The following is a 26,594-nucleotide window of genomic DNA, read 5'->3' as shown; positions in this document are numbered from 1 at the left end:
TTTCAATGCTGCTGATACCCAAAATTGCGATCGAAAGCCTCATTTAATATCTAATCCACTTTATAGACATTTTATCGCTGGTCCACACACACACACATACTATCTTTTTCACCATGGTTTAACACACATATCTACTTTTACGATAAATTTCACATTGCACACCATCATCATGTCAAATGTCTACGATCAATTAACAATATCACCAAATGATATCGAGCATATTTGAAAGCATGGCTTCATTACTATTTCAACAATCTTACACATTTTGAAACCCCGAAAACTCAACCTGTTCATTTCGTTTCGTTGGATTGATTGACAATGTTGAATTTGGTGTAGATTATAAAAGAAAAAAAAAACAACCGAACACGTACGCATACCCTTTCTCGTATCGTATACGTTCGGTAATGGTTTTCGAGTAAAGCATCATGCAAAGTTGAAACGCATTTAAGCTGAAAGCTTCGTAATTTAAATTAAGTACTTTTTATTGCATTGCCAGTACTATGCTAGCATGTAAATTAAGTTTTCAAATTAACACCGAACACAGAAACAAAAACAAGACACAACACCAACAATGGCACATATAGAATAAAAACGCTGCAGACATTTTCTTAACACGAAATGCCATCGGAGAGAGAGAGAGAGAAATGGGAGAATTGATGATGAAATTGAAATTAAATTTTTGCTCCGATTCATCATCAAGGAAGTTTAATCGCTTTACTCACAAACAAAATAACGTGGCTTTACAATTCTTTTACACGATGCATGTGTATCGTGAGACATTGGGGGAGAATGAAAAAAGAAAGTACAATGCAAATTTATGATTTGCATGTCTGATTTTCTACGTGATATCAGATTGTGATAAAGCTAAATGGGATTTTCATTAAATTTTCTGTATATTCTCTCTATTTTTCCAAACCATAGACTATTCAATTTTCAAACACATAAACTTCGTTCGTTTCGTTGCACATGCCACATCGAAATCGCTTTTGATGGCAAAAGTAGAAAAAACTAGATTTATGCGAACGTTTTCGTTTGGATTCATTCCTTTCGGCTTCAATATTTGATGTTAATTTGTCGATATCAGTTTTATGATGTTTTTATAAGTCCTTTTGTTCTCCCTATCTCGTTGCGCTTTTTTTCTTTCTGCCATTCGGCAATACGTAATTTTATTTGAGTGCGGATACAATGTCATAAATTTGTCGATGACAGCTTTTGTTTATATTCACCATATTCAGTCGATTCAAGCAAAATTCACATTCATTTTTATCTTTTTCGACTAGTGAACTAGTAATATCACAGTCATATTGACAACAATCGAATAAAATCTGTATTGCAAATATAACAAAGAATGCTTTATAAAACGACCCAAAACAAAAACACAATATCACGTTATATGGTGAGCTTAAGATGCTGAAATCAACATTTGAAGAAAGAAAAAAATCAGTTCAAAAAAGCTATTATTATATTTCAATTTGTATCTTTGGGGGTTTACCACTTTATTCCATCTACAGCATTTTGCCTCCCCTGCATAGTTGCTTCCAATTTCAATTGAAGTTCCTTCATTTTATATATGCCAAGTTTTGAATTTTAATTTATAATTAATAACTTTAAAAATACATGATATGATCCAACCATCCGAGCAAAAGAGAAACCAATCAGAAAATAATACTCGTGGAATATATAACATCTTCAAATTCTATTATTGAATCAAAGGCACTTGGAGAAATTTTTCAAAAGAAAGGAGTCAAAGAAAAATTGTTTAAAAATTCATTTTAAATGTGTTTCCTTGAAAATGATTCCCAAAAACTTCATGGTTAATGTTCGCGGATTTTTCACAAACAATTTGTGTTTGAGATTCAAACTTTGAATAATAAAAAAGATTTCATATATGTGATTGCGTTTTTTATGGCGGCAAAAATAAACAAAGTGAAGAAAAAATGTGACCAAAAAGTGCGTGTGTAGAAAATATAAAAAAATTCCGGGAAATTTCTAATTGAATTTTTCACAAACATTTCAAATATTAAAAAAAGCAATGAAATCTCAGCAATCTATATACAAAATATGTATACAAAATATTTAAAAAGTATTGTATCTTGAAAATGCCATTTTTTTGATGAAATTCAAAGCCGTTCACGGTATATGGCACATTCTGTTTAAATAGTTTATATATTTTCAAAATGTTTGTTCATGTAATGTGAACAAATAAATGAGGAAAAAAGGTAATAATAATAACAAACAACAATAACCTAAGCTGCATGAAATGCTGTTCCCTTTTGCGTTTTTGTGTCGACATAAAAGTTCGCAAAAAAGTATATACATGATTGTACGGACGAACATTTTCCGAGAGATCAAAACCATAAGTTTTTAAATTACTGTCGAATAAATGATGAGAAATGGCAATGTGAAATACACTCACACACCCGCACACATGTATATACGAAGAACATTCAAAAATGGCATCGGTTCTTTCTGGATGGAAACGATGGAAAGAGCAAGAGAGGGAAAAATAAAATAAAAAGTATTTTACCACTTGTCGATACGAATGTTCAATTTGATTGAAAAAACATTTCGCTTTGTTCATCGTCTTTGTCGAATTTTGTGTAAGCATATCAACCGACTTTGCCCATAGAAAACTAACAAACGCCGATTTTATTAGGTATGCCTGTCACTCGTCAGAGTATCAAACTATCATTGAGCACAGCTGGTGTTAATGTTTGTTTGAATGTATAAGAGCACGAGTTTTCTGTTGTTTTTTTTTATTGGAGTGTAACATATTTCCGATTACCATTTGCCGCATCTCAGCGTAGGAGCTTTGTAACGAAAATGTTTAGTTCAAAATGACAATATGAAACATAACGCAAACAATCAGGAAATATTTTGCGTGAATTGCGCTAAGATGAAATTGTAAAATATACATATTACTGCTGGTATGAAATGCAAATAATCATGACATATTTATAGACGCAAAAAACAGTCGAAATTATAAAGCGAAAATGCTGAGATTCGAAATTGGTTTGGATCAATCGGACTGATGTTTTTTTTTTAAATAAATGAGTGTCAGCATCAATTTGAGAAAAATATATTTTGAAATTCGTAGGTAGAAAAATGTTTACTCAAACATGCAACATGGATTTTCGAGTAAATAATAAATTATACCAGGGTAGGGTTTGGCGAATGCTTTGTATTTCTAAAAATTGTGCTTGTAATACTAAACATAGATAAACAATGTCAGCTAAAAGTGATTTAATGATTGAAGTGTGATTAATTCCGAATAGCTGTCCCTTAAAAGATACTGACTTCTACTAATTTGCTTACTTCTGTTTTAAAAGTAAAAGTCAAAGATTTCATATGATCGAGTGAACGTCAAGCGGTTGAAGGGATGTTAAAAGAATGTATCCAACTATTAATCTCTTTTTAACGTTAGCATAGTTTATTTCATTCGAACGGTTACTTAATGCGAGAATAGAAAATAATCAGAGAGAACTCCACTCGCTAGCACGCAACGACCCCCAATATACCGTATATCCAAAATACCGTTGCTATTTCATTAGTCCATCCTCTTCAACAAAGATATGACAACAATTTAATGTAAAAACCATTTAATGAAGTCTGTTGGTGTTCATGGTGTTGTTGTTTTTGTTGATGGTGATGGTTGATGGTTGATGATGATATGTGCACGCGCGAAAGAGCAAACCATTAGTTGGGGACAATGTACTGCTAAATACGTCTGCATTTGCGATACATAACTTTTCTCTCAAACGTCATTATCACATCAATATTGCCAATAACAGTCTTTAGTCACCGTAAGAATTATCAGAAGTTCTGATGTACGTTCGCTCATTTTCTCTATCTCACCTAATGCGCAACGGCAAAATAAACCCGTAAAACTTTAAATAAGATCACATCCATGTGAGGTAACACTAATCGATTAAATGTTTGCACGAGATGTTGATGCTATTTCCAAATAAATTCGAAGCAACGACGACGATGGCTGGAAAAAGAGCGTAAAAGTGAAAATGCATCTGTCAATGGGTAAAAATTAACGATGAAACTGTAATGTGAATAGATGCTGACATCATGTCATTAATTATAATCGACACAATAAGAGCACACAGTTAAATTTCATTCGCAATTAGACATGATTTTTACTGCAAGCACTGCGTATGACCTGTTTTGTGTGTCTGTGTGGTACATCTTACCTCTTACTTCCATTAAGCCAACCTTTTTGCTCGATACGTTCGATAAACTTTCATTTTAAGAACTGTCTGCCAAATGGAAAAACCCGATCCCCCTTTTTTTCGGTGTCTTTACCGGTTTTGACAGTCGTCAGGTTGTAATTTGATGGTCTTCAATGAAATCGTGTGATATAGCTTACGAATAATGAATTTTGTCTATGTGTGAAAAGTTATAGTTAACATTTTTGGTTATACGCTATATACTGGTGTGTACACGCGGTGATGAGTTGATTTGTGCTCAACGCCGTTTATTTGGAAAATGTGAATGTGAACGTTGGAATGATTGATGATGCTGAGAAACGGTAACGTTGTAAATATAGCACATGAAGAAGTTGAAAAAGAAAAGAAAATAATTATTTCACGTTAAATTTCCGCCAAGTAAAATAAATCCCATCTCCAACCCGTGCATGTGCTATGATGCTCGCGTATTTCCTGTGCTACATTACATGAACGGGAAGATGATTAAAAAAAAGCGTGGGCAACAAAATTCGAAACTGATTCTACTCACAATTGTGCAAACGTGCGCTATTGCAATGTCATTACGCCAATAGTTTGCACACTTGATGTGCACCTTCCACTAAACTGCGTCTCACATCAATTATTTTCCTATCAATATCTTTTTTCACTTCCACCTTTCTCATCGTCTCTATCTCTATATTTTACTCGTGCAAATACAAAATGGATCACAGCATGATAAATCAGCTCATAATTAAAAGACACCGTCTCTCGACAAATATGAAAAAAAAAAAACAAAGGATAAAACTGACATTGTTTACTATTTTCTAACGTCAGCAAAATGTTGTTATGTATATGCGCTTCAAGCAAAACCAATGCTGTGAACACAAGCAATAAAATATCACGATTGAATATATTACAACAATGTAAATTGACAAGTTTCGAACATTGTGTGCATGAAAACCATGTGCATAATATGAAATTGATCTAGAATTTGGCCATAAAAAAATGTGTGACAGCAATGTTTCTACATTTTATATCATCATTATAATGGAATACATTTTATATTTCTTGTAAAATGGATAACATTATCACATTCAGGTGAATATTCATTAAATGTCTATTTATCTTATTAATAAGTGTTATCATCAGTATTTAATCGCTGATTCACACATCACAGAACATTTTGCCTTCGGAGTTTTGAATGTCGCGGAAAATGTTAAAAGATATAATATAGAAGTCAGTTGCGCATATGACACTTATCTCATGTAATTATGAGGAAAATAAACGACTTTGAAGCCATAATGCGTTTAAATTAAATAATGTTGATACGAAGCCACACATTCGCTCTGGCTTACACTCAGTTCAATGCCTTTCGCGTTGGTGACGCGCTGTTACTGTTACTGTAACGGTTTTTATTCATTGCATTGGCACAACGCTATTTTCAATGCAAATTGACAAGTAAATGAATAACACTTACACACTACATTATTTTCGGTTCATAATATATACATATTCGTATATATTCATATATTCACATCTGACCCCGTAATCGGTTTGGGCCATGAATTTGATCATTGCTATATTCCATTGTCGAACCATCGAATCCGATACAAAACTTTCCTATAGGTAAATTAATGAATTCAATTAAGATAAATAACCATGATTTAATGCAAACGGATGAATTTAATAGTGAAACCTTATCTATAGATTGAACTAGAACACTTGCAGCTGGGCTGGACTGCGATTAGTGGTTAGATAATGGGCTCGACTCGGTGAAAAAAACCGGGAAAATCGGAAAATAATGAACGGTGTGTTTTATAATGCGTTTTCATTTATGTCTGTATCTATCTGTGTGTTGGCATTGTTTTTTTAAAACCTTTTTTGTTGTTGTTGTTGACACAACCATGGTATGAGTATCGACTGAATTCATTCTCACTCGAATCACACATTACCCCATAAATACCACAATGGCAATTTCAAAAGACAAATTTCGCAATCGGCAAAAGCCAATACCAAACACACATTGACCATTAAAATGATAACAATACGGTAGAAAGAAAGGCAATGGACGGGTCGCAAGAAAAGGGAAGAGCGCAAGAGAGAGAGACATAGATAAAAGCAAAAAAATATTCGACACAAAATTCTATCATAGTTTGAACACCACGAAATTTGCATACTCATCTCTTGAGGTATGGGGGGTTGGATGGATATATTCATGTAAATATTTGTATTGCTTTATATGCGCACGACATGTACACATACGATACACATCACATTGTGTATATTTGCGCACACAAGGCATATGACCAATAGGAAGTGCATGCACTGTTATAGAGAGAAAAAGCATTAAATTGTTACACAAATCGATAGTGACCATCGGTTTATTGGATTATCTATAAATTTTTTATTATATGATTTACCAAAAATAGTCGGCAAATGTTTTGCAATGCTTTGCAAATGGTGGATCCAACAATGGCAACGGTTTTTGTTGCATTTCTCTATGCACACAGTGCACGTATAGTTCTGTTTGGTGGGCCCCTAAACAATGACAATATTTTTTTTTTGCTTTCTTGATATAAACACCATAGACGGAACGAGAAAAGAGAGAAAAAATAATACCCTATATTAGCTACTGCTGACCGTGTTCGTGTAGAAATTTCCCATCCAAAATAAATACACAACATAGCTAAAAGGCATGAATTATGAAAACGTCGATGTGTTTGCATTCAGCAAATGCATCGATTGAATCGCAATCGAATGCACACACACACACACACGTTTGCAAATGTCGAATTTCAAATGTTTCACCACATTCACTTTACGGCGTCATTTTTTGATGTGCTTATCGATAATACATTGTGCCGAGTACTTTTCAATGTGTCGTACATGAAACAAAGCATGTAGGTGCATCGAAAAACAATGTACTCTGTAATGAATTCATTGGAAGTAAGTTAAACTTATCGTATTTGGGATTGAGTTGAGGCCACCAACAACGAAAAATCCATTTTAACGATGCGATTTTTAGCTTGAAATTCCCAAACTAATGAATTGTATTTGTTCATGTGTGTGTTTGTATGCAGTTGCAATGAATAAACTTTGATACCGATACAATATTGACTCTTCTTCACTATATCATTTATAATACATACAATATTTTGACGTCAGGCGTCCCAACGAAAATAGTTTTGCTTTGTAGCATTTTTTATTCTATTGTTGCTTACTTTTAACTATCGTTCGCTTTCCGTACCAAAGACACATTTCACATTTATTACGTGCAAAATGTCTGGTGTGTAATACGTAAAATGTAACGTGCATTGATTTTGAATACAAGTCATTTCAATTAATGTTTTGGCACATCGCCTGCGGATGTGTTCTCTGAATATTCTTCTCTATTTACCGCTTTGCTATTTATTTATCTTTTTTTCGCTGGATTTGGTGCAATGACCGTTCGCATCCACGTGATAGTTATATGCATTTTCATGGAAGTAGAACAAATTCACGCCTGTGTTTGTTTTTTTGCACACACCCAATCATATTTTTGTATATATATGTGTGTGTGTGCTTAACTATTAACCGAATGCATCGCAGTTTGAACGATAGGATTTATGCAATAAAATCGATCGGATCACAATTACAAACCATTAGTGTGCAGACTCATTTTGAATAGACAATGCACGTTGAACTCGTTAAGTAAATAATATATGATCACATCTGGTTGACAAGCAATCGCCATCTCATGAATGTCGATTATCGAAATGTGCCATTTTGAAACTGACGCGATGCATTCCATTTTTTTCTTTTTTGCTGTTGCTGTTATTTGAATAGCACTGCTGCATCTCTCACTCTCTTATCTCTTGTTCTTCGTGTTCGTTCGTACTTCATGGCCGGCAATGCATTTTACCCATTTCTAGATTACATGTTTTACCGAAACGATAATACACATACACTAACTATTTTTGGGTGATTTTGACTTTTGCGGTTAAATCATCCATAAATCGAATGAAAATAGAAGTACACTGTACAGCTTATTGGTCTATTAGTCATGCACAGCGTTTAAAACTGTTCAATTTAATTACAATTGACATTTTGAGCACAAAAGTGCTTTTTCATTATTACAATGAACACTTTTATTGATGCATCAAATCAAAATATTTTCCACTCGAACAAACTGATTTTAATCGATTTACTTTTTTTGTTTTCATTGCAGGTTTTGGATTTGTCACATTTCAAAGTGAAGATGTCGTGGATAAAGTATGTGAAATTCATTTTCATGAAATAAATAACAAAATGGTAAGTGTTGTCTATTCTATCCTCATGATCGTTTTGTATCCAACGCACATATAATTTGCAAATTAAATTCGACGTACAGCAATATCCGATATTGTGGCAAAAATGCCTGCTAAATCGTTAATTGTTTCTTTGTCGTGCGGTATTTTAAGGGCACAAAACCCCGTTAACAAATAAATCAATCTTCGAAGCTCAGTATCAATTTGACAGCATCCCTTGAAATAATGAAAAAAAAAATCATACACACCCCAGAGGCAACACCAACAACAAAAATAGACGACTTTTCAAAAGCCAACACACTGTTCGGTGTTTATCCATTATAAACCGAAATTAGATACAACCGAATAACGGTGAAATTACAATTAAAAATGACTTTGTATGGGCAAGAGAAAAAAAAAGAAGAAGAACGTGGGCTGTTTTTAGATGCTTCTTTTTCACATGCCACATGCACACACCTCTAACATACATCTTTTCGCTCTTTGTTCCATACGATGTGGCAGTTTACCAGCACGAGTACAAAAGCGCGCATATAATTTTTATTTAATTTTTTTTTATTTGCTCATAATAAATTTTAAGCTCATGCTGACTCATCGTTTAATGATCGCTAAGAGGCTATATAGCATTTTAAAGAGAAACGTGATTAATAGGTTTGTTCATGTTTTCCTCCTTTTTTTATGCGTCGTGTGTGTGCTTATATTGTTTGTATTTGCACGAGCGAGAGTGAGATGTGGATTTCATATCGAACGAAATGAAAAGAAAAAAAACTTTGCTTCAGAATATACTTTCGTAAATATTTCGCTTACGGTTTTCTTCTTCCGCTTATCTGCTTCCCAACAATTTATTTTCTCATTTTCGTTTTCAACCGTTTTGATACTATTAATTTTATTTTTGTGCGTTGTTGCGTGAGAGAATACGTGGTTGCGTATGAAAAAGAGAAAAAAAAAGACGGAACATTCTTAGTAAGAACGATGGAAAATCCGTAGCCAAATCGGCCAAAATAGGCTTTGCCACCAATTGAACAGTCCACAGCATTGTGACTGGGCGGATAATTCGTGTAGAACGCGCTTTTATCATTCACCTATTTTTGTCAAAATCACATTTATACATTTGGTGAATACATTTTTCTTGCCATTTCCTACTGGCAGAAATGTGAATACCAGTTGTAAAATGTACGTACACTGACTACCATTCAGAGTACAAAAAGAATGCGTGTCATAAAGAAAAATATGGATGCAAACACTCTAGGTAAGATGGTGGCCCCAAAAAAAAGGAAATTTTTCATCGTTACTTCCACTTCCTTCAACTTTTCATTGTCGATTTTTTCCGCTTCTTCTTCTTCGTTTTTTAACAGCTACTTTCAGCCTAACTCAGCCTCATTGGCAACCTAATTCCTATTGCCACATTCTTTTCCGTTCGTTGTTTGGTTGGTTCCTTGACGCTTTTGATAAATGAATTGTACGATTTTCATTTCTAATTGGATGAGTGATATTTCAAAGTAGCCGAGTTTGTTTCGTGCAAATGTTTAAGCATTCTCGTGCTCACTTTGCATTTTACAAACGCATCATTTCGTCGGGCATCATCCCTGTCTACACTATCACGTAACCGAATCAAATTATTCCGAAAGTTTTCCAATATGTATGAAACGCGTACGTGGCAAATCTTTTGTAAATCGTTACGCTTGCTTTAATCATTTTTGGTAAATGCGCTAAGCACCGCTGTGAATATACTCGTTATGCTGTACATAATTATGAATATTAAGGCGTTAGTGTGTTTGTGTGCGCGTTTGTATGGTGTCGTGCAAGGTTAAGTGAGAGAAAAAGATTACGTCGTGTGAAAGTCCATTTTAGAATTGGTGTCAACGCAACACCAACCGAAAATCATTGTTGCAAAATCATGTTTTAATTTTCTCACTGCGCCAATTCGTCGAACATTTTGGCGTTGTTGGCTCAAGAGAATGAGAATTAGAATTCAAGCAAACGCACACCATTCAGCATAATATTTGCAAAACATTCTGCCGTTGATTCGGTTTGGTCGGTGGGGGTTTGTGTTGTGCGAGCTCATTTTCAAGCACACAGACCGTCAAATTAAGCATTCATTAAATGTTTGCGTTGTTCGGTTTTACTGCTGTACATGTACACAATGAGCTGTTTTATTTCGTTTATGTCGCAAATAACTATTAACTGCCAAATTTCACTCCGTCCATACTCCGAACTATGCAGAATGAAATTACCAAACAGTTTTGATAATGATAGTGGCAATAGTCACACAAATTGAAATCACAAACAACAATAGATATTTTCTTCAAAAGCAATGGCAAAACAATCTTTTTATACTGTTTCTGTAAATGGCCATTCAAAAATATGACATTCACAGCAAAAGTTTAATAACATCAACAATTACAATAAAAAGAAAACAAACACAACTGAAGTCAAATGAAAAATTCGAATGGCAAATGTTTCAAATTTGCTTACCGACAATGCTACAAAATAATTACACCATACAAAATTGGGTATGGTCAAAAGTGCGAGCCCTACAAATAAGCATATTTGTGTAATAAAGATCTAAGCTGATTTTATGTTTTGTTCGTGTAATTCCATGCGAAAACATTTTCTTGCCAAAGCGGCTTGGTCTACGTGTACGATTATCCGCCTGTCTATTCATTTCGGTTGTAAGTTTTGTTCGAGCGAACATGGTCGCTTCCACTCAATGTATTAGATGTTTCCACTGAAAATCAAGCATTTCCAACAGAAATGTGCTATATAATTAATTTGCAGTTTGAGCCATCATTGAATGGAAATGAGTTGGCGGTCAAATGTTGGCTTTGAAATGGTTTCTAAAAATTGCGTTCCGTTTGATTTTTGGCAGAAGCAAGCGTTTATAGCACCAAGCTGATTGCATGAATGAAACATAATCTTACCGCTCTCGATTCTCTCTTAGCACTCACCGCAAATAAGTGAATTTCAGCCGAAAATTGAGGATTTACATTGAAATTCAACCCTATTTACATTTACATGCTCGCCTCTCTCTCGCTCTTTTTCGCATTGCTAAGAAAAAAACAAAAACCAAAAAAACCGAATAACAACTACAACAGTATCAACGACAAAAAGAAACAGACGACAACCAAAAGAAAAATGGGAAAAAGAGGACGAACATGTACGCAGTATGGTAGTTAGTGTGCATGCCGCACTTTGTACACAATGATGGTTAGCTCTCATTCTCATTTTTTCTCAATTTGGTTTTTCTCAAATGTAACTGTCGCACATAACCGTGTTGTATTTGATGCTCTTTGTGTTTTCGAATGCGAAATTTCCACATAACCAATTTAGCACATAAACGTGGTGCGACGCATGAGAGCGAGAGCGGAAAAGAGATGGGTACATGGGAAATTACGAAGAAACGAATGAGGGACGTTGATTTGAATCGGTTTCGTTTAGAAAGATGAATTCTGCTGTCATTTATGCTCGGTTACAATTATATTTTACCCTAAACAATGTGATTAAACTGACAGCCAAATGATTTTGAATGTACGTGAAGTGAATACTGGAAAATGGACTTTGTGCACAGCCGATGTGCCGTACACTTTCTCTTTTCCATTGCCAGTTCTTCGCTTGCTCCCTCGCTCGTTGTCTCGCTGGTTGTGTTGAGAGAGAGTGAGATTCTGTTTTGGATTTTGGTACTACAGGAATGCACGAACGACAACAACGAAATTATTTTAAGTGGAGTTGTTTGAGTGCGTGTGTAAACGTTCATATCTTGATTGCTTGCGTGTCTTTTGCCTCTCTCTTTTTCTCGCTTCCGTCTCTTCGTACATTGACTATAAATGGTGCCATTAGCAAATGAAAAACGACTCTAGAATTTATCGCAATGCAAGCGATTTTTGTATGATTTTCATTGAGTGAATAAATTGCGGTGTTCACGTGAGCTAACTCAAATTTACCGCCAAAATCAAATGCACAAACACACACACTCGCACACAATCTGGACGACCAACAAGCACAATAGATCATCGAAAAGAGGAGGAGAGTAAAAAAAATTTCAAACATGAAATGATTTAAATAGCATACTCAACACAAGCAGTCTGCGACACAATTCGGAGCTGTTTTCGCCCTCATTCGCTGATGTATCAATTCATACATACAAATTGTAGAACTTGCAAAAATAAAAATTGTGAAGCATACTGTAAATGAAAGCTTTGGATACAAAATGGGATCTTTGAAAAGAAAATTGATTCAATGATTTAAGTCAAATTCTGATGATTTTTTCTTTTTCTTTTTTTTCAATATTCTTATTTGTCTTTTCATTAATGTGACCGAACATGTGAATCGATGTGATTAGGTTGAATGCAAAAAAGCGCAGCCGAAAGAAGTGATGCTCCCGACGAATCTTGCCAAAACGCGCGCATCCGGAAGGACGGCATACGGTGAGTTGGTAGTTTTGAGTGGTGGGCCATCAACAACAGTTGGTGCACCTAGTTCTTTACGATATGCACCCTATCCATTGCCAGCATCAATATCTGGTATTCAACATCATCATCATCATCACCAACAACAACAACAATACCATCACCAACAATTACAACAGCAACATGGTGTGGCTCATCATCAAACTGCTCATATAATTGCAACTCCAGCGGCTCCATCCATTTTACAATATTCGCCGTCACCACAGCAAACGCTGTATGACACGGCCGCTGCGCTCAGTTATAAGCGCCTATTGGCTGCAACAGCAACTGCATCGTTGCGTTCGCATCCCCATCATGCCCATCAAATGCCGTCAACGACGGCAGCAGCGGCCGCAGCAGCTGCTCAGGTCACGGCAACGCCACGTGCAACTGCCACTCTATCCTATCCTCTGTCCGAATTACTTGGCCTGCAGCCGCTGGATATGTCTCGTACATTTTTCTTGTAAAAAAAAACACAAAACATTCCCACCGAAATGACGAAGCTTTTTTTCTCGTATTCGCATTCGAAACATTCATATCCATGCCATTTTTGGCATTCTTCTCATTCTACCGGACACCATACATTGTGGATGTGTTGCGTTGAGTTGCGCGCAAACAAAAAAAACAACAACAACCAAAACAAATAATTTCCAAAACCAAATTTAACAAACAAGCTCTTTACGGCATTCCACAGCAAACATTCATCATTAAATCCATTTATTTTCATTACTTCACTTTAACCTGTCACACATTTAAACCATGACCGTTTTTCATAGATATATACAGTACATATATATATATATATATATCTTTCAAATGATATACATATATATGTATATATAAATATCTTTTTGAATTGTTAAACAAAAGTAATTTAGATGAAAATGAATCAAACTTTGACAACTCAGTTCTTTGTAATTTCAAACTGAAAAAAATATATATAGATAATAATAACATTTGAAAAAAAAAAATTAAGAAATGATGATACACACAGTGCACACAATGAAATGAAAATGATAAATCACACAAAAGCTACACAATCAAGTTGCACTAGTATGTATAAAAGTAAATATTTGTTTGGTGAATAAAGAGAATAAAAAAATGAAACACATTTCAACGAAATACACAATGAATATCAAAACATAATGCATACTATATTCAATTTTCAATGCATAATATACTCGAAAAAAGTTTTAATCTGATTTAGGAGATCGTATAATAGATCTAAAATAGTATTATTTATATATAAATGTTGTTTTAATATCTATCACTGAGAATATTCGAAATTAGATTAAGAAAATAGTCACACTTACATACAATTATCAATGATTCCGTAAATTAACAAACTCCTTTATCAAGTCCTTTTATTCGTGGATCAATGTATTAAACATATAATTTTCATTTTGTTAAGAATTTACTGTGTAAGCAATCAATTTTTAACCAGTGGTTAGCCAATTTTGTCGACATATCAGGCGCACAGTTTTGAAAAAAACATAGTTACAAAACAAACATTCCAAATCGTGATTTTGTAATCGATTCAACGGTTTTATTTTACATGCAAATAGCTAGAAAAATAATCAATTGGACTTTATTTTTATTTTTTGAAATTAATATTGAATATTTTCTTTTATGTTCTCTTTTGAAACAACTGTGTTGTATAGAAAAACAAAACATTTATTTCATTTACTTAGTGGTTTTGTATCGGTTAGACAATGTAAATTTTTCGAATACTATACAATATAACCGTTGTATAGTATCGATTTTTCGTCATTTGCCAGATGAGAACATTTTGGTTTTAGGTATAGTGAGTGGTCTCAGTAGGCCAAATTCATGAACCACAACTCTTTTTTACTTTAGATTAGCGACATTTTATTCCAATTTACTTATTTCTAATATTTGCCTGGTTCGGACGTGTGAGTACATATTCGATTTTTATTATATTCAAATAGTGCAATATACTCACACAACGATAGGTTACATGTTGACTAAATAGAATTTAAACCAAATAGAATAACCCAAAAACAAAATTAAATCAAATAGCGCAAGTAATTCCACTGAAATAATTAAAATTTTTAAATAGAAAACAAACGAAACATCATGTGATTTCGAAGCCAAACAGGCATAGAAAAACAGTATTTTCATTGTAGCTTGAGGAATTAAACAGCAACAACAAAAACACAAAAAATCAGATTTTTTGCCAACAATGTAAATGACGATTTTCAATTAGATATCTTTTATTGATTAGTTAAATGTTCCGTAAATTTTAGTTTATATAAAAGCCAAAAAAAAACAACAACATATAAATAAGTTCTAACTTCATATGATTACAATGAAATCTCTATGTTTCAGTAATACAGCCCAAAAAAAAATCAAATTCATTTAGATAAATTTTAGATTTTACAGACACATTTTTTTAAATGTAATTTTTAACAGAAAAAAAAACAATTTATTATAATATGCCATAAATAGATATTAATATATATAAAAAAATGTAATAATTAAGAGAAGCATAGCTGATTAGATGAGATCTTAGATCTGAACCAACACCACCCAAAAGAAAGAGAAAAGAAAAACCATTGATGCATTATGTGCAAGGTACCTCGAGGCCCAAACACAAAAACCAAAAACCGCCAACAGCTTCACAGAATAAATCGCAATGTCACGCAAGCCAAGAGAGAGAAAAATTATTGTTGTGTATGTGTGCGTTTTGTTTTGAGCTTGTCGACTAATAATTTATTTTTCATTCCGATTTATACTAAACGTTGCCATTACCTGGTTTAACTTTCTGGGCCACTATTGGGAAGTATTGCCTCGTCACTAGGTAGATACATGCTAATCTCATTCTCTTTTTTTAACTTACTTAACGAAAACAATTAAAAAAAAAAGAATTTTAATTTTTGATTTTGAGTTGGTTTTTTTTTGGTTTAAACTTTGAACGTAACCATTTCATAATTATTAATTACCATAATAATCGTCTTAGTTGAGTTCACCTAGTGAATTTTCAAATTTTTTGGTCAAACTATATTGACTGGCGTTTTTTCAATTAGCTACGTAGCATTTACGATAGTTCAAAATTCGATCGATTCGAAAAACTAAAGCAACAAAGAGTAATATTCAAAAGTATAGAGTCACACAAGTTGATAACATTTTGCTTTCTAACAAGAATTGATTCAGTTTTTTTTTGCTTTTTGTTCACTTTTTATATCAACATTTTCCCATATAATCTATTTATATTGTGTGAGTATATGGTTTTTCGTCGACGGTCCAGATGTTGTGCTGTTTTACTTTTTGTTTTGTTTTGCGTGTATTTAGTTGTTCTAATTGTTGGAATTGATTTCTATCGCTTTTTATCTCTTTGTATTAAGCGACAAATGTACCCGAATAGAAATGTTGAATTCAAACGAATAATCACGTATTTGTTTTAAAACAAATGAATAACAATGCTTTTATATCATTCATAAAGACTTTCTCTCTCTCTTCTTCTCACACACAATCTCTCTCTCTCGCATCCCGTCTATTTCGTGTACATCAAAATCTGATTGAGTTCCATTGAACACCGACTATCTATTAAAAAAAAAAAAACATTTCGCTATATTGAAGTGTTGATGCATTTAATTTTCTTCCAAATGAACAAAGAGAATAAGACATTGTGTTGGTCTTGCTCTGATTGCCATACACGTTAATAGAAGATTTAGCTTAAAACAAGTATTATATATCGAGATATAGATTATTTTTGTAATAATTTCTTTACACTATAATTAGTTAGCAAAGCATCATATAATGAGAGCTACAACGGGTGTTTAATGCCAAACTGAACACAGTAGAAAAAAAAAAGACGAAAATAAAATCCCCGAATACACTCTTTCAATACCAATATCAACCGGTTAAATGGACTTTTGCTTTAATCGCAGACCAGTGCACCATCGATTCCTGCTGCAAAATTTACAACACCGACCGATAAGCCATACAATGAATGAAACATTCAAAGTGATCTTAATTTTAGAAATCGTAGCGAAATACCATTAGATTTTTTCTTTAATTCTTCTCTAGAGAAGTGAGCACATCATCCAATATTGTTTTAGTTGCAGTCATGTGATATAAATACGAAAATCGTTTGCATTTTTTACGAGGCGGGTCAAATTTTGTTATAAATAACACTATATGTCAACTGTGATTTAGAAATAATCGATTCGGATGTGTATTTACAACCGAGTATGGGGAATTTTTTATCACATGATTAAACATTTATAGGATGATGTCGCTAACATTTTATTTCAATTTAACTTTGTTAGAATTCTATTTTTTGGTTTTCAATTATAAGAGTTCCTAGTCAGTAGTTTCACAGTATTCAAACGATCAACGCTGCAGGTTCCAATAAATAAATATGACAATTTTTTATTTATAAATTTGATTAAGTATAAATGAGCAAAAATCCTTTCTTCCTCAAATTGAGGACCTCAATGGAAGACACTTTTCTAATTTCTTGCAATCAGACATTATATTGACATATTTTCAGACAGATGAATCAGATCAGCGCTGAAATGAAGCGGCAACAAGGATGTGATTGTTTGATAGCACTGTGTGTCATTTTTCAACTTCAAAAATCTAACTAACATGAAAGACACCATTTCCGCATAATTTTGGGTCACTGAATTCAATTCATTCGATTTTCTCTATCGCGTCGGATTTTTTTTATAATTTTCCTTGGACATTTTTTGAAAATCCCAAAATGGCATCAATTTTTAAAAACTTTCAAGGAAAATTGTAAAAAACTCCGACGGGATAGAGAAAAACGAATGATGCATTTGAATTCAGCGTCCCAAAATTATGCGGAAATGGTGTCTTTCATGTCAGTTAGATTTTTAGTGACGCACAGTGTAGCTATAAAAACACTTCCATTCTTACAAACAACATAACAATCACTTCTATCATTTTCACTCCATTTCAGCTCCTGACGATAGCAGCCTGCGCTGATTCAGCTGCCTAAAAATATCTCAATGTCTGGTTGCAATTGAACTTTATTGTATTACTTGAGTCTCTTTCAAGTTGTGATATTAATGGATTTGATTCATTAAAAGCCTTACAAATGTATCTCTCACACATTTGAAAAATGTGCGAATTAAACGTTTGCAAAATAATTGTTTGTTTTTTGCGCGTTGAATTAATTATGTTTTCCAATTCAATGGTCGACTCACTACTATCCATGATATTTATTCAATTAAAATAATTATTATGTTTTTGTGATGACAGACAAAATGGCCTGCAGCTGTTGTGATTGGATCATATCACGGTTGATAATATCACGGTTTCGAAAAAAAAATCAAACCAAACAAAATAAAATCTATAATTTAGTTAAATGAAATATTGTAGTAACAAAATCGCTAAAATCCATTAGAGATTATAAACGAATGTGAAGAAATGTCAATTTTTTTATAATTGCGAAAACAACATTGCGCAAATATTGTGTCACGTGTCAAAATTAGATGATCAAATATGTAACCATATCTGATTATAATTCAATTTTATACACATAAATATTTTATATATTACGTACATATTTAGATCTATAATCCTTAGCAAAACCATATATAATCCAATACATGTAATTGTGTCCGGAACTGATATATGTAAACGAACAAAAAAAAAATCGAGATAAAAATGTTGTTTTTATTTTTCTAACAAAAAAAAATAGTGCAAATTTATTTATATTAATTGAAATAGTGATTATTGCAATGTTAATGCAAAACAAGCAAGTCGCCTACTGTGCCAAATCATTTTCTCCATATTTATACATATAATCAAATTTTGTACTGTATTTTGTTTACATTATTAGTAGGTAATACGCAAAATAGTCGAAATATATTTAAAACCAATAGATATCTCTCGTCCAAATGAACATTTACATATATATACATAATTTGTTAACATTAGCGCAATACATACTAGATGCAATAACAACATAAAACATATATAATCAAACATAGAGATTTTTTTAACTGTAGTGATACCGTCGATTCCTACTAATTCATTGTCCGTCACTATATAATTTTTTGGTGGTTTATTTGTGAGATTTTAGATTTTTTTTTTATGTTCCATTTATATTTCTCCAAAATCGAAAAATGATACGAAAACAAAAAATAAACGGTGTCGGAAAACCATTTTTCCATCCACACATATATACATATATAATATTCGTTTATATTCGTTTTTCGTAATTGATATTCGTCGATAAAAAAAAAATGACATCTTTTTGAGTCTACAAGCCAATATACATATATATAAAATATTTTATTCAAACAAATTGTCCAAACAAATTGCAACAACATCAACAACAAAAACTAACTTTCGTGTTTTGTTTCTTTTCTATGCACATTTATTCGCACACGACACACAAATTCAAATCCGATCAGATAATATTATGTGGGGATTGGGAACATTACCAGAAGGTGAGTACTTTTTTTATCATTTTTAAATCGATAACACTTATTTAGAGCATACACAAAAAATCGCTTAACTTTCAAATGATAATAGTGTGTTCGGTTGTTTGTGATACAGGTTTCCCAGCAGCTGCATATGCTGCATATGCAGCTGGTCGCAGCTATTCAGGATATCCTAGTTTTGGATTGCCTTATCCAACAGGTAACCATTTTTTCTATATTACATATGAACAGTAATTTTAAGATAAGATTATTCGGAATATTATGAATTTAAAAAAAATTCTGATATTTTCGCGTGTGCCATTCATTTTGATTTTGATTTCATTGGATTTTGTTTGAGAGTGAAAAGCTTTGTTTGCTCTACCAAACCCCTTAAACATACAACATACAACGGTCCATGTGATCTCCCATCTAACACATATGTTTTTTTTTTAAATAACAAACATCCAAGCAAAAACAACAAAATATCTAATCCTTTCGGCCATTTGCTTTGTTGTTTTCTATATTTTGGCACCTTCGAAAATACGGAACGAAGTATAATGAGCAAATCAAAAGAAATTTCGTTGTAGGAACCGTTTAGAGTTTGGCGTATGAAAAGTATACTTTTTTTTTCAAATATTCTGGGGATATGTGGCGATGCTAACGGTATTGCTTTCAATGATGGTATTTGAACATCAGCTGGAAATTAAAACTAAAAACTCGTTAACAACAGAGAAATGCACTGAATGTTTTTCAATCAAATATTGTGCGGTTCACAGTTTTCAATTAAAAAAGAATTAGGTTAGATATCATTTATCGCTCCACTTGTATTAATTTTCGTAAATCTCTCATTTTATCTCGAATATATTTCTTATACCGAGGAAGCTCAAAGCTTTTCAAATGGTTTCCACTAGTTTACATTATGAAGATAACATGTTGATCTTTAAAAATGGTAGAAAATACGCGCTCGATTTTATTTCATGTTGTATTGACCCGTTTTTATTTTGTTCGCAAATCAGTTGATTATTTATAATTGATTCTATACGAATGCGATTGTATAAAATTCAAGCAGTCATGATTTTATTTTTCAATTATAATAATGTGAAAGCGGTTGTCTTTTTTTCACATTTTTTGTCCAGATGATATTGCGACTAGAAGTTTAAATCAAATCACTTTTAATATTAGTTTCCGAAATATTTATAAATTTTGTTGAGTGTTGTCTATTTTATCTTCATTGCATATCAACAGCAACAACTTCTTAATCAAATCAATTAGAATAAATGGATAGTAGTTGAATAGCCATTGCTATTCTCATTATTTCATTCAATATACACAAAAATTCACATTCGCCTCGGGTCCAACAGTGCAAATACATTGAATCGGCACAGTCAAACTTTATTCTTTTTCATACTTTATTTTGAACAGATTGAAATACTCGTCGTTTATATACTCAAATGAAATCGTTAAATTTCATCCGTATTCCAAATATTCCCTCTCAGCAAATCATACGTACCTGATTATGAATCTCCATTTAAATATGCCGAAAAAACAGTTAGAATACTTCAAAATAGATTCAGACCGAAGAAATTATATGAATTCAAATTATTTGTTCTCATTTTTTTACGCAATTATGAGAGAGCAAAACTATTTGCCGCTTTTGTTTTTGCACTTTGGCTCTGTTTCAATTGAAAACCAAAACCTCTTAACTTTGAACGATCCTTATAATGATTAAAACCGACATTTTCCACAAAAAATAAATAAAAGCATAATTGTTAAAACTATTTTCCACTTTGGATTCGTTTTTATATTTTTTTTGTGCATGTTCTGTTTAATGGTTCACTATTGTACTACAAATAACCCACAAAATATTGTGCATTCTTTCATATAAATTGTCCGTAAAAAAATTAAGAGGATACAAAATAATGCGAAAACCATTGCTCGCTAGCAACGAGTAGTAATTTTTGTTGGTTTCAAATGTGGTCGGACAAATTACATTAATATTAATAAATATGATAGAGAAGAGAGGGTGGGCGCAGTGCATTAGATTCGAGCGCTACTTACGCAATCCCTGCTAGTCAGGTTGAAAACCACCGAAATGTGTACAACTTTCAATTAACCAATTCCTAAAGTAAGTAATCACGGTGAATATACTTTTGTTTTCGAGTTTTTGTTGTTGAACAAATTGAATGTGATTTTTTTCTTCTGAAAAACAAATCGAAAAAAAAAATAAGTGGCGTAATAATAACTTATGGCAAGTCCCAACTAAAAAAAATCATTTTCATTTTTATTGCTCGAAAGTCGAATTTATTGTGAGAAATGGTCTCAAATTCTTCAAAAATTTTCCAGTTTACATCACCAAAAATATATCAAAACGTTCAAAAAATGTCCGTTCCTAACATTTTTTTTTGCGAACATTCAAGTTTTAGTACCAAGAAGAATGCTATTGAGCTATTTACGTTTTTTATACTATGTCAACATCATTTGTCATCAAACCCCTCGGACCCCTGCTCAGAAGCTATGGTTGAAAAGCGAAGAATAAATATTTATAAAAAAAACATCAACAACAATATAGACACACAGCGCCGTCGTTGGAACGATGGAGATCTGGCTTATGTATAGATGTCCCTCGAATATTTTTTTGTTGTGAAGCGATGATTTCTTCTTTCATTTCCAATTGGTCAACGGGTCTCGACGGGTCTATATATTATTGTATTTTTTTCTCGTCTTCGTTTCTCAGAGACCAAAACCATTGAGACCACAAATTGCCGTTCAATACCGATTTTTACTTGGCGACCATTTATATTTGGGTTTATTTCAGGTCAAATCCATTATTTTTTGCCAAAGAAAATTCGGATATCCTTTTAATTTTTTTACGTATACTTTTTAATCAAATTATCACCAATTTGATTAAAAATCAAATAAAATATCAAGCAAATGTGTCTATGGAAAATCTGAAATCGTCAAAACTGCATCATAGATTTTTTCATGATGTACCTAGCTTACTGTTTCCACTCACACAGCCACTGATTTTTGCATTTAAATGTGTTCAAAAAGTTTTTCGGCTGTAAGATTTTGCATTGCAAAGCATCAACATAAAAACACTTAATAACAAGAGTTTCACTGACCTCAGCATATCATTTTAGGCAAGCATTTTACAGTTTGTTCTTGGGTTCCATCGTCTGTATGCATATTAGAGATAAAAAAAAGAATATAAAGGACATAGCAACGATATTTACGAGATTAAATGCAGAGAATGGAAGGAGAGAGAGATAGAGAGCGTGCGAACGATGAAAATGTATCGTATAGCATTGTAGGTGCAAGTACATGCTAAATTTAAACCACTAATTCCAAACACTCTGACCATTCACTGCATAATAAATACGATTTTCATGTAAGTGTCGTATTAGCGGTCGATTTTGTCATATAAAATGGTATTTTATCGCTTAGAATTCAATGTATTCGGTACCATTATCATCTACCAAAAATATAAAGACTATGTACCATAACAAGCCATGTGCATTCTCGCATACCCATGACTGGGACATGCCATAGCTCTGAAAATTGCTTTTATAGTCTATATCGGTTTATGCAAATGCACGAACTTTTTATGAATCTATATCGTAGTTTGGGCTGGCCATATATATAAATGAGATGAGGTTGAATTGAGAAAATATCCTTTGAAAATTGCCACAAAACTACCGAAAAAAACGCTCACATTCATATGTTAAAATGTGTTTGAAAGTGGCTTTAACTTTATGAGGAAATTGCAAATCAAATACCAAATGAGTGAACTTTTCATGGTTTTTCTTTTCTTTCTTTCTTTTTCTCGATTGGCAAATGCGACAACATATTTCTATCGTTGCTATTATCGTTGGTGCAATTGCAAATGCGCGAACAGTCTACACAAAGTTGTGCGTCGTAGTTGGTGTTAACAATGACGGTTAGTTTAACCTCTAATATGCACGCGTTGCATAAAGCACATGTACGAAAAAAAGGCATCAGCTTGTATGTGTGCCAGTGCAAGCGTAGTTCATAGATGTACATTGAATATTCTATGTAAAATGACGACAGAGTGTTCGTCAGATAAAGCAAAGATGCAATATAATTACTCATTGCGAAGAAGAAAAAAATAGAACCGACATGCAAACTACGTGTATGCAACAATGACTGAGGATGCAACGACGTCAAGATAGAGTTTGGAGATGTAGGGGTTAAAAGAGTGCGAAAGCACTCTTGTTGTATGGAAAATGCACTACAGTCGATTTTTGAGCATAAAGTAGTTTTAAGCATTATACAGAGTATACAAGTTGAAAGAAGATTATGCATGATCCTATGGAAAACATCATGTTCATTTTGAACCATTTCCGATGCATTTTGGCATCTCATTCCAAAATTCGAATTCAAAGTTCTACTCATATATAGTTTTGCGTCTATCACATTGGATACATTTTTTTTATTACTTTGGGTACAAATATTAACTGGACTTCTCTCTATACGACAAAAGGTTAATTTCAATGTGTCGATGCATATTTCCTCCAATTCCTTTCACTCTCCCGCTCCCCTCTCTCTTTTGCACACTCTATTGATCAGCGTCTAACGAATATGGCCATTGGCAAGTATTAAAGTAAAAAAGCGCTGGTGCATTCATAACAAGATTCATTTTTGGTTTCGCTTCTTTTGTTGCATCGATTAGTTGGGAGTCAACATTGGGGAGTTTTTCTTAATCCAAACCACACAAATGTTTACTATGTGTGTGTGTGCGTGTGTGTGTGACTGAATGGGAGCGAAATTTATCAATGAAAGCGTTTCGCTGCAATAAAATCTAATGTTAAACAATATTTTGTAATAATCCATCGCAAGCAGGAATGATTTTACATGCGTACGATTTTGGTTTTACCATATCACAACGATATCTATTCCCGTGCACTCTCACATTTTGACCTCAATACAAAAGCAACGCATTTGGAAAACTTGCATACATGCCCACATGCATTCGCACATACACACACACACACAATCCACACTCTCTCTCTCTCTCTCTATCGGGCGCATCGCAAATGATATGTTACATTTGCATGTGCTGTGCAACTACCATGTCGAATGAAGAAACCCGCTGGTAATTATAATACAGAATCCACACATAAAATAATGCATTCGACCAAATGTGTGAATTTGTGTAAGACACAGATGCATTGAAATACAGCAGGGTGGATTGAAATTTTAATAAATACTTATTTGCAACCAAAATTGCGACAAGATATATTGAGATGTATGTATGCATGTGCAATAGAAAGTGAGATAGCTCTTTTAGAATTCGACTTTTACTTTTCTATAGGAAAAACGTGAATCGAATATCCGAATGCAATGTTACGATAATCCAACAATAATGGCGACTTATCGTTAGATTCATGCAATTTGAATGTTCAAAAGTAAATTGATAGCATCGAAAATTATTGGTGCCGGTGCCAAAAGTGCCAACACACAAATACCGAGATTGGAACTGAAAAGCGAAACACTAAATTCCGAATGCGAGAATAAAAATGAATATACGAAAATGTAGCCACTTTGTGTGAAAATATATTTTGCCCAACCTAATAAAAGCCAACACACATGCGACCAAAGTTTGTAAAAAGGTAATATCTAAAAATTTAGTGGCTAAACTATAATTTCTGCATATTTTAAAATGTGACAGAGGATTTCGGGCGGCTACACAGCCATTCATATATATTTTTGGTGCTACCGATATAGAGGCGAAATTACATAAACTATTTGTTCCAGTGTATTTAAAGTATTTGTACGAACGTCGAATCAAATGTGTGTTCGTGTGTGTGTGTATGGTTTGCCTTGGTGCCTTCATCGTCTGGTTCCATGTTGTCATTGGTTATAAAACGTGCACCTTTTCACTCACAACATCATGTTGTTTTTAGCAGTTCTCCAGTTTTGTGTAATTTACTGACGAGATAGAGTACCATGATATTCAAACGATTCCCTCTACTTTTCTCTCTCTCTCTCTCTCTCTCTCTCTCTCTCGCTTGCATGCCCCCTTTCAAAAGATTCTGTCTCTTGATTTTGCATTTTCCTTTCACAACCGGCAACTTGAATGGGGTTTTCATTTTAATGTTGTGCATGTGTGACCATCATGGTATTTTTATTTAATCTATTCCATTTTTATTCGAAGCATTTCCAAGACTCGGAATATTTTGTTTGAAATACAGACACACATACAATTTTATCATGCAGTCAAGTTTCAAAGCAATAACTGTATTCGCATGCATATCGAATACATTTGCCCAATAATAAACAGTTGCAGATGTTGCACATACACACACATGCAATAGCTAAATTGCATCGAATTGGCTCTCTTTCATTTTTCCATGCCCTTCTCGCTCGGTGACGCAGTTGAAGTTCCAAGACAACCAATATTTGTTTGAAAAATGAAATAAGCTGTAGCACGAATAAATGTTACAGCTAATATATTGAAATTTACAACTTCACCCCATATCTTTATTTGAAAACACTAAATACCACACAAAAACACATAATAGATGTCGAAGATCGTTGATAATCATATATTATGGCCAGGACTTGAGAGAGCCAGTTTATACATAGCACCCACATTTATTTTGTTTGACAATTAAACAAGTTTTGGTTGATTTTTTTCATTTTGCTATATACTTCACTTAATTTTCACTGATGAAAGCTTGTGAAAGTAATAAATTTATCAGTATCAAACGAGCAGAAATATTAAATGACTTCAAAACTATGCACTTGAAAGAAACTTTTTAAGTCGAATCATTAGAATAACTTCTTTGTGAGAGAAGCTTTTCGGGTAGGAAAAGTTCGAATATTAAATTATTTGAATTTTTTTAAATAACATTTTGCAATAAATAAATGGTAATTAAATAATGCCAAAAGTTAACCATTCGATTTTGTTGCGAATATAACTAACTGGAATCCCCATTAGTACATTTTTTTGATTATTATTATCAATTTATCGTTTGACTATTGCGTTTAATCATACATTTTTTGAGTTTGTATCTGTGTTTTGCTTGTATTCATTTCTATGTTTTTGTTTTTTGTGCCGTTTTTTGTGTGTATTCGTTTATTCTCTAAAAGAAGACCGTTTCCGTTAATTTGTGTTTTTATTCGTTTTTTTCTTTATTTTGAGTTATTTCCTATTATTTTTCTATTCGTGTTCTATTTTTTTTCTTATTATATGTTTTTAGGTGTAATGGGAGTTATGCCAGACAACGGTAT

General features: G+C 33.1%; 1 protein-coding gene across 1 annotated transcript in view; it reads left to right on the top strand.

The window, feature by feature from the left end:
* Positions 1 to 26,594, top strand: part of LOC116347033 (RNA-binding protein Musashi homolog Rbp6) — a 371,521-nt gene that overhangs the window by 313,286 nt on the left and 31,641 nt on the right. Inside the window, exons 8-11 of the mRNA XM_031777427.1 lie at positions 8,401 to 8,483; positions 12,816 to 12,900; positions 19,332 to 19,367; positions 19,477 to 19,560. Coding sequence (XP_031633287.1) covers positions 8,401 to 8,483; positions 12,816 to 12,900; positions 19,332 to 19,367; positions 19,477 to 19,560 — 288 coding nt within the window. The remainder of the gene's footprint in view (positions 1 to 8,400; positions 8,484 to 12,815; positions 12,901 to 19,331; positions 19,368 to 19,476; positions 19,561 to 26,594) is intronic.

Source organism: Contarinia nasturtii, unplaced genomic scaffold (genome assembly GCF_009176525.2).
Source record: "Contarinia nasturtii isolate CC-2019 unplaced genomic scaffold, AAFC_CNas_1.1 Cnas_scaffold_1699, whole genome shotgun sequence".
NCBI lineage: Eukaryota > Metazoa > Arthropoda > Insecta > Diptera > Cecidomyiidae > Contarinia > Contarinia nasturtii.
Note: the sequence above shows the minus strand (reverse complement) of the source record. Positions and strands in the feature narration are given on the sequence as shown.